The 10783-nt window shown below is 31.6% G+C and overlaps 1 protein-coding gene across 1 annotated transcript; it reads left to right on the top strand.

Annotated features, from left to right (window-relative positions):
• The first annotated feature begins 5979 nt into the window (after positions 1-5979).
• On the top strand, positions 5980-7373 carry LOC127076125 (uncharacterized). The gene has a single exon (XM_051017689.1). It carries the CDS (start codon positions 6156-6158, stop codon positions 7167-7169), a length of 1014 nt encoding a protein of 337 aa, XP_050873646.1. The 5' UTR covers positions 5980-6155; the 3' UTR covers positions 7170-7373.
• Positions 7374-10783: the final 3410 nt, after the last annotated feature.

Raw genomic sequence — 10783 nt, 5'->3', positions numbered from 1 at the left:
TAAGTTAAATATATATTCAAAAAATTTAATGTTATTATTATTATTATTATTAAAATTTTAAAATATGATTTTAATACCGAAAAATTCGAAAGAGACTATTGTTCATTTACGGGAAACATTTAAAGTAAAATCAAAGTAATATAATGATTTGTCTTACATAATTCATCACTTATGTATGTATTATTAAATGACTATTAAATTTATATAAAACCTTATTGATTTACATAAATCATATTTAATTTACTTTAAAATATTATTAAAGGTTAATAATATTTCATATCTAATACACATGTAGTCGAAATGGGAAGTTGGTGAATGTTGGGACTATTTCTGACGTCATCGAACAACTACAACAAAAGAATTTTTTTAAAATGTTAACTATTTGATAGTGTGACGAAACATGCATAACGTGAACCTGGCCACAAGCAACCTTTTCACGCATAAAATGAATATTCATCTCAATGTGTTTTATATATTTAGTAGACCATGAAACTAAATTATGTCTAAGATAAACATAATAATCGAACATGGAATTGCAGGTGTCTAAACATCCTCCCCAATCAACATCACCATATCTGATGAGTTTTCCAACCAAGGAGAGATATAGATGTAACAAGTGAGTGATTGTCCCTTTAGTGTATCTAATGATTTGCTTCAAGGCAATCATGTGTTACATTCTTTGATTATGCATAAAAATCCATACTTGCTTAAATGACATAATAGATTTCAAGTCTTAAGAAAGTACGATGTTTCAGTTCTCCAACAATACTTCTATATTCACTGGGTTCATGATTTGGGTTGCCTAAGGTTCCATTAAGTTTACAAGAGGACATGTCATCTTTCTTTATAATTTATTTGAAATATTTTTCTTGAGAAAGAAATATACCACCTAAGTGTCTTGTAATCGAGATACCTATGAAGTAATTGAAAGGACCCAACATCTTTCATAGAAAATTCAGAACTCAATTTAGAGATGATAGATTGGCCAAGAGTGTCATATGATGCGGTGAGAATGACATTGTCTATGTAAAGAAGAATATAGGATATTCCATATCCATAATGGTAAATGAATAAGGAGTGATCAGATACACTATGAGAGAATCTCAAAGTAGTAATAAATCTAGTGAAGTGTTGGTACCAAGCATGAGACACTTTTTTGAGGCCATAGAAAGACTTATTCAACAAATACACATAATCAGGGTGTTGAGGATCTCGAAAGCCAGAAGGGTGGTACATGTATACGAGTTCATAAAAAATCTCATGTAAGAAGGAATTTTTGACATATAATTGATGAAGACACCATATTTTTGAAAGAGAAACACTTAGAACCATCCTTATAGTTGCGGGTTTAACTATTGAGATGAAAGTTTCACCATAATCAACATCAATTTGTTTATTGGAACCATTACCTACTAACCAAGCCTTTTACCTCTCAGAGAAACCGTCAACCTTCTTCTTCAACTTGAAAATCCACAAACTTCGATAATGTTAACATTTGAAGGATGTGGCATTAAATTCTACGTCTTATTTTAAATAAGAGCAATGTAATCTCATTTCATGGACATTTTCCAATTATGATCTTGTAATTCATTAATATAATTTATAGGAAAGTGAGAAACTTGGGTTGAGCTAAAAATGTGGATATTAAGGAGTTGATTAGACTTAAAGATGTCATGTTGTACTCGGGTGGTCATTTGAGGAGAGAATGAAGGGTTGGTTAAATGAGAATTAGGTGTAGGTATTTTATATGGAGAAGTCATGTTAGACGTACTGGTGATTTATGGAGAAAAAGTTTTTATTTATGGATTTTGAGGTAATGTTGGTTATTGTGTAGTCATGCTGATGGGATAAGGTATGGTAAGTGATGTTATCGCGATGGTGGAAGGTTGGTTGTGTGAGGTAGATTTGTTCTTAGGAAGGTGTGATGTAGTTTGAAAAAGATGATAAGTAAATGGTGTATGACTTATATCCAAAAAATTATACCACGAGGACTCAAGAGCATTTGAATTTGAAAAGGGAAAAACGTTTTCATCAAATACGACGTGTCTAGAAATGGTGATTTTACAACTTCACAACTCAAAACATTTATAACCTCTATGATTAGATGAATATCCTAAAATTTCAATTGGTGTTGATCTTGTCTAGAAGTTTATTTCTTGTAGCGGAAAGGATAAGGGGAAAATAGATACAACCAAACACTTTAAGTTGAGATTAGGAAGGTGATTTTTTATTAAGAATCGTGGCAAGTGTTTGAAGAACTAGTTTTTTTATTGGGTAGAATGCATAAGAGATAAATATTCATTTGATATGCATGATGCCAAAAGGAAGGTGGCATTAGCGCATACGCAAGAAGAGTGAGATAATATTATTGATAAGACGAATTTTTTGCTCGACTTTTCCATTCTGAGGTGATGCGTGAGGACATGAAAATCTGAATGTCATTCCGCTTTACTCACAAAATTTATGAAAAAAGAGTTTCCATACTTCTTTCCTTGATCACATTTAAAATATTTAATATCTTTTTCAAATTATGTTTTAATGTGATTAAAAAATTGGAGAAAAATATTTAAGTGAACTTGTGATTTATTTGCTAGGTGAAAGGTCCACACAACTTCTTCAAATCTTCGAGGAATAAAATATAATAATGATGACCACTGAAACTAAGAGTATGCCCATATCAAAGTGAAATATCAGAAGGTAATAAAGTAGACGTCAAAGACTCATAAAAGGGTAACTTTATTTGTTTTCCAAGATGACAAGACTTATGAAAGAAATTGTTTCAAAAGTTATTACTAAAGATAGAATTGTTTTGATGAAGAGAATTCAAAATAGATACTTTTGGATATCCTAAACGAATATTTCATTGGATAAAGCGGCAAAGGTTGATGGTGTTGAGCTTGGATGATATGTTCTTGCAGTGAGGGAATAAGGATCACCCGAGCTATTGCATCTTATTAAACGTGTCAGTGTCTGAAAATCCTTCACGAAAAAACCAAAAGGGCTCAAATTCAACGAAAACTTCATTATCAATGGTAAATTTTCTCACATAAACAATATTTTTTATCAATTTCAATCCATGCAAGACATTAATTAAGGTTAAGGGATTTTAAGGATTTTCTAATAATGCATTACCACAACCAATAACTGGAATATTTTGACCATTACCAATAGTAATATTATTGATTACATTAAAATAAGACGTAAGATTAACTTTTTGTTGTCATGTGAGATGTAGCCCCGATGCATATTAACAATCCTTAGTCAAGAGGAGCAATAGATAGAGTGTGCATATCTACTTGAATATTTGTTGGTGCATGTGATGAGTGAGTTGTAGCAACATGCGCTTAATGTGGTTTCACTCCATGAATACTAGGTTGATGATTTGCAGCTACTGCTTTTTTCCAATTGCTAGTTATAGGATAAGGGCAATGAGGAGTGGCCCATGATTGTCACTGTGCATTCAAATGAGGATATACCGATTAATGTTTGTGGTGCATGTTGTTGATGCCATGATCCATGTTAATGGTGATGATCATGATATCGTCCATAGTCGGATCACCATAGTTATGGCCCGAATCTCCACGACCAATGCAACCTTCATTGTTGTTGTTATTGTTGGGGTTGGGACGATGATAAGGTGAAAACTAGAGTTGTCTTATTAAAAGGCTAGGAAAGTGGAATTGTCAGCGGTAGTAGCCGTTTGTTTTACATGTGTTGTTTCTTATAAGACAACCATAAAGTGGGCCTTGTAAAAAAGAGAAAGAGTGTCAAAATGGTGAAATTGGGAGCTGATAGTAGGATAAGCATCAGATAGTCTGGAGATAAGTTGAAACACCATATGTTTGTTCGAAACAGATGCACCAACATGAGACAAGTTGAAACACCATATGTTTGTTGAAAACAGATGCACTATCATTGGAGAGTTGGTCAGAAAGAGAATTGATATGTTGGAAGTATGATGAGGTATCAAAAACATGTTACATGCTAACTATGGAAAAAATTTAGGTTGAGAGCTCTCTAATTTTTGTTATAAATAAAATATATTAAAAAGGAAATCTCAAGAAAGTTGAATGGTGGAGTCACGTTTAATAATGATATGAAGAAGATCAGTAGATAATGTCATAAATCCATTGTCAAATAATGGCATTTAGGCATTTTCATAGGGTTGGATCGATTTCTTTGAGAGAGGATAAAGAAGATGTGACATCGGTCGGTGATGGTGGGATAATGTGGCTGAGAACTTCTTATGCTCTGACATGGATTTTGATGAAGTTTATGTATTGTATTTTATTTTCTCAATGTTAGTAGTGACTTTGATGAAATTTATGTCTTTGAAAATAGTAAGTGCTCGATGAATCTTTGAGAGATGATGGTTTTAGTAGTGAATTTGAATGTTGATTTTAAAGGATGAGGATTTATTTCGACAAAAATGATTTAAAGGGTAGGGCTGACAAAATTTTGAAAAAAGGAGAAAGAAAACATTATATTTTGGGATTTCAACCCAATGTAATACTATAATATAATAATTATTTTGCCTCATTCATATAAAATGTGTATATATATACATAAGTGATTAATCAATATTGATTCTATAAAATTAAAGCCTATTTAATTTATATTAAATTATCATTAAAAATTTATCAATTTACGTGAAACCTATTTAATATGCATTAAAGTAAAATATTATTAAAGTTTAAGAATATTTTTACTCCCTCCGTTCCTTTTTAAATGTCACTTTTTTATTTTTTACACATACCAAGGAAGTTAATCATTATTGTTACTTTTCAAACAATAATTCCTCTTTTACCTATAATACTCTTAATTATTTATTACATTCACTTTACTTTTTCTCTCTCTACAATCATTATATAGGGGTAATTTTGACAAAATAGCAATTAATACTACCTTGAACTTTGCAAGTGACAATTAAAAAGAAACAATTTTTTTACAAGAAAGTGACACTTATAAAGGAACGGAGGGAGTATTTAATAGAAAACTTTGTACAAACTAGCTTATCATATGGAATTTTAGTTAGGGTGACAATTGATATATGCGTTGGTATTTGTCATGTGGGTATCTTAGATTTTGAGATATCCATGAATATTTACGGATATTTATCGATATTTTTTTTAAATTATAATTTATTAATTTTTCATATATAATGAAAATAGAAAAATTATGTGTATAATTTTATAAGAAATAAGTCAAGAAGAAGATGCAGAAGAAAAACTTATAAAGTTAAGATTTGAAATGAAAAAGGAGATTATGGAGTTAAATTAAATGATTATTAATGAATTTTTTTATCAAATCTAATCAATTTAAAAGATATTTATATAATTTTTTAAATTATTAATAGATACGGATATTCAATGGTACATGTACCATTAAATTCGTATTGGTGTCCATAAAAAAACAATAGCTAAATATCCATTAATTTACTCGTGCATACCCACTAAACTATCCAACCCTTATCCGTGATAAGTTTTCCTCGGTGGTATCCAAGAGTTTTATTGTCATTCCTACTTTTAATACTTAATGTTAGAATATATTTAAATTATTAACAAATTCTAATTATTAATAAATATGAATTTAAAATAATTATAATTTTAATTAAATAATTTTAATTTTTTGATAATTATATTTTATTAATGGTGTAAAAAACATATCAACAATATATAAATTAAATTATTAATTTTTATTTTTATTTGATCAATTAGTTTAGTAAGTGGAATTCCACTTAAATAAATAGTTTGAACTGCGCGCCATGCATTTAATATACATACACAACTATAAATTGAACTTGAAATAAATAATTTATTTTTGTGTAATACTAGTATAAATTTTATATTTAATATTTATTTTCAATCTATTTGATACACATGGTATTAAATAAGATATTGTTGTCACCATATTAAAAATACGCAATAACTAGATTGAAAGAATAGGTATAAATCAAGTCATAACTACTATTAACTATCCAAAAATTGCATAACTTAATTTTGAATAGTCAAATGAATAGATAGAAGTAATGACAAAATTCCACTACCAAAATCCAAAATCACAAAACTCTTGATACGAAGAAGAAACTTGTGACACTTTATAGCCAAATCAAACAACAATACTAGAATTTTTTTTTCTTGAGAATTTCTAAAAACATGAAAATAGAGCATAATAAAAGACTTTCAGTTTCATCTTCATTTTCAGTTATCAATAGCATCGTCAAAATAGCTAAACCAGCAGCGTATTTTATCCTTCTCGTGCTAACTTACACCTTAGGTTACCTATCTCATTCTTCTTCTTCTTCTCCTTCATTACCACCACCAAAACTCCTGCCGGCGACGCTATCAACACCATCATCGCCGATGCTATCACCACCATCATCTCAGAAGCTTCATGTTTCATCTCCCGTTTACCGCCTATCTGCCATCAACACAACCGAGCTCGAACCATTCCAAGTGAAAGCATCTTGCGCCGAACCAATTCCACCGGAGAATATTCGCAACATACTTATCGACGGTATCTTCGATGGAGTCTCGCCGTTTATCGACTTTCCTCCGCCACACGCGGAGGAGAAGCTTCGTCGCAGCAAGAAGGTCACAGGTTGGGGTTCATACGGTGCCGTTTTCGAGAACCTTATTCGTAAAGTCCAGCCTCGGATAATCGTTGAGGTTGGAACGTTTCTCGGAGCTTCAGCGATTCACATGGCTGAGTTGACTCAGCGACTCGGACTCGAAACTCAGATTCTCTGCATCGATGACTTTCGTGGTTGGGCCGGGTTTAGAGACCAGGTAAAAAACATAGCCATGTTAAACGGTGACGTTTTGCTTTATTATCAGTTTCTTCAAAATGTTGTTACTTTTAATCAAACCGGGTCGATTTTACCCTTACCGTTTTCAAGCGGGTCTGCATTATCGAAGCTTTGTGAATTGGGTATTTGGGCTGATTTGGTCGAGATTGATGCGGGTCATGACTTTTTATCGGCCTGGTCCGATATAAACCGGGGTTATCGGATCGTCCGACCCGGTGGGGTTATTTTCGGGCATGATTATTTCACTGCTGCAGATAATAGAGGGGTTAGAAGAGCTGTTGATTTATTTGCCAAAATTCACAATCTTAAGGTGAATGTTGATGGCCAACATTGGGTTATATACCCCATTTATATACAATAACCATGCATTATACTATCTCTGACTTTAATATAAGAAAAAGTTTAATTTTTAGATTTATGAAAGAATATATTTAAACTACATATATAGTTTAGATACGTAATTCTTTTATAAATTTAAAAAATATTCTTTTTATATTAATAATCAGAGGAAATATTGGAGTGTATAAGTTTATTATTAAAAAAAAGTGTCTATAAATGAAATGTGTGATTATTTTTTACTTTTTTAAAATTTTATTATTCCTCAAACTTATTAACGAGTTGAAAGTATTAAATTTCTTTTCAATTTATGGCAAGGTATTACTTCCACTTCAACACAATTTTTTAGTGCTATTATAATTAAGTAGTATTAAAGTAATTTATACTTTCCTAATTTTATTGGTTTGTTAATCCTATGAATTTTTTAGTTTGATTCTAACAGAACATATAAGTGTTTGATGTAAAAGGACAAAGAATATGTAAGTGCTATGTGCAGTTACGAACGGCATGATAGGAATATAGAAACAAGGAATTGTACTTGTACCCAGAAAAAGAAAGTAAACAAAGAAAGTAAAATATGGACAAAAATAGAAATGACGCCACACTCATGTGTCCATATGAAAATTCAATTATTTATAACAAAAATCAAAACGGATGGTTAGTTCAAAAATGACCCAAAGAGATTATTTACTCTCAATATGGAAATATTCTTAAAGTTTTAGGACAAAATCCAAGCTTTTTCATTTTGATGCCACACTAAATCTTCTGTCGCACCTCGAAAAATGAGAATACGACTTAGCGAATCGCAATCGCACACTCGTATGATGAATTAAATAGAATCGCCACCGAACTTTATTTATTACTAAAATAGAAAGGGAAAATATCGATAAAATCCAAGAAAGAATGACAATAATTATGATCGTCGCAACCAAAATTAGAGTTCAGGAGTTGATTATGCAAGGGGAAAATGTTAGCATCCCTCACGTTCGTTGTACTCTCCGTCTACCAAAACAACCGGAAATGTTTCAAAAAAAGTAGGCATACGACGTACAAAAAGTTCACGCCCCTCTTTGTCTCTAAAGATAGGATGCCCTAACCAACCAACCGCTATTCCATCTCCATTGTCCATTGAGCCCGCTCTAAAACCATTAGGTTAATTATGCGCGTCAGTGTTAGCTTAGAAATATTAGACTTTTTAAGTTATTATGAAGAAAAGAATAATAGGATCAAAAGAAAAGATAAGATGTTTTTGGATTTTTTTGCAACAAAGGAGACTAAACCTAAGTTTTTTTATTAATGAGCCTAACAAGATTTCGCAATCCTGCTCTTACGTATCTCAATAGGGAACTCAAGACAAACGTAGTTCTGGGTAGATTTTTTTTTTGTTTATTGGTCGATTTTAGAGAAAGCTACATTGTATTAGTCGACGAAGAATATTGTTTTACCCAAAACAGGTGAGGAGTAGACGTTTGCATCACATCGAATGGATTTACAAATCAACATTCAGGAAAACGTCACTTATCTCAACTCAAAAATTATGGATGAAGCATTGCTTTGCATCATCTTAAGACAAGATGTCTTTCGTTTATAAAAAGTTTTTTAAAGATCGCACGGCGACGAAAAAAGAGTTTGATTTGTTAAAAGTCCTTTTGGATTGGAAAGACGAGTATTTATGACTTGCAAGCTCTTACGACTTGGGTCTAATACTCGGGACTACGTCTGGACCTTTCACCTATGTAATCTTTTTCTTCCAATTTTATTAATAAAATGATTTGAATATTTATAAGTGTTTTGAAGGAAAGACAAACGCTTATGGCTTGCAAGCTCTTACAACTTGGGCCTATCATTCGGGACTACATTTGAACCTTTCACCCCGGTAGTCTTTTTCTTTCAATTTAGTTAAGAAAATGGTTTGAATAAAATAAAAGTGATTAAAGAAACATGGTTTGGAGATTAATTTGAAATTGATTAGAAGTGTTTAAATTTAATGTGAAATGAGTGTGATTATTTACACATGTTAGGGTACGAACATGGGTAGAGGTTAATTAACTAACAAATAGTCAGATAAACCCAATTAACAAAAACCGACAAGTAATTAAAATTAGGATTAACTTAATCAATTAAATTCTAATCTATTGACTAAATAAATAAATAATCAACTAGCTACGAAAATAAATAAATAAATAAAGAAAAAGAAAGAAAGTAGAAACAAAAGTGCACATGAAAAAAATAGTGTAAATATTAGAGCAAACTAGACTCAAATCAATGATTCCTCTCTCTCCCTCTTTTAGATATATTCATAAAAAGAAACTAAATAATGAATAAAATAAAATAAAAGTTATATTTTTGTTTTTTTTTTAATATATTACTATAAACAATAATAATAATAAAAAAAGAAACTATAAAAGTGAAATTTGTTTGTTTTTATAATTAATAATGAAAGAAAACATTTTTTTTTGATAAAAACAAACTAATAGAATGGGCCAAGACGGGGGTTTAACTAGAAAGGGCTGTAAAGCCCAAAGGAAGGCAAGGCCTAACCCAAGTGGGCGCATGCCAGAGAAGGGGGTGGGCCGAGTGGACCTGGTCGGATCCGACCCAGTTCGATTGCCACCAATTCAAAATAGGGGAAAACCCTAAAAACCCTTTTATTCGGCCGTTCCACAAAAACCTTCAGAAGAGAAAATAATCCAAGCGACCTTCTCCTTTCTCCCTATTGAAATCGAAAATTCCAAGAAAACAAAAGGAATCGAAATAAGAACCGAACCAAATCATTACAAAGAAACAACACAACCCTCTCGAATCCGCCCTTTCTCTTTTACAAAATAAAATAAAAAAATGAATTTGAGAATGAGATTGAAGCTTGAAGACCAAACCTCATATCTTAGTTCAAAGCCTATTGTTAGTTCAGCCGAACACATAACAAATTCGAGTACCCCCAGGTAGTTTTTTTTTTGGAAAAAATAAACTCTCGTCTTTTAAAACAAAACAGAATTAGCTTTGAAATCAAACAACCGCACTTCGGCTTTAGGAATTAACATCTTTGTTTCGAAAGAAATCTCTTATCTTGGTTTTTGCTTTAGAGTGTATGGTGAAATATGAGTGAAAACAATCATACATTCGTGGAATAAACCAAGTAGTAGAACGGAAAGTAACGCAACAAAATCAAGCATGGTCGCATATATTAACACATTAACAATATTATATCCCCAACATGGAAGTCATGATTTATCTGTATATATAAAAAAAGAGACGAAGATACCCCTTTAAGAGAGGTCTTGCGTGATTCAGGTACTCACCTCCTTCTGTTTGCAGATTTCTTTTCACAATGAGGTTTGAAAATGTTTGCCTTGATTCAGACTTGGAACTATGGATTTTTGTTTGTGTTGTGTGGTGATGAATGTCGTGATTCTACTTAATCGTGATGTGTTTGTTTGAATGCTGCCACTAGTTTTTTTTAGATCTTCGGTCTGTTTCGATGTTGCTATGTTTTCTCTATTGTACGTTAGTGACTGGGATTTGGTGGCTAAAAATTTCTCTTGATCTATGGATGTTTCAGTTTATGGCTGCTTTTTTTTTGTCCCCATCTTTTTTCATATGTATTTCTGCATGCCTTTTATACATGGAGATTTCTGATAC

Source organism: Lathyrus oleraceus, chromosome 4 (assembly GCF_024323335.1).
Source record: "Lathyrus oleraceus cultivar Zhongwan6 chromosome 4, CAAS_Psat_ZW6_1.0, whole genome shotgun sequence".
NCBI classification, from domain to species: domain Eukaryota; kingdom Viridiplantae; phylum Streptophyta; class Magnoliopsida; order Fabales; family Fabaceae; genus Lathyrus; species Lathyrus oleraceus.
This window is presented reverse-complemented; position numbering and strand designations above follow the sequence as displayed.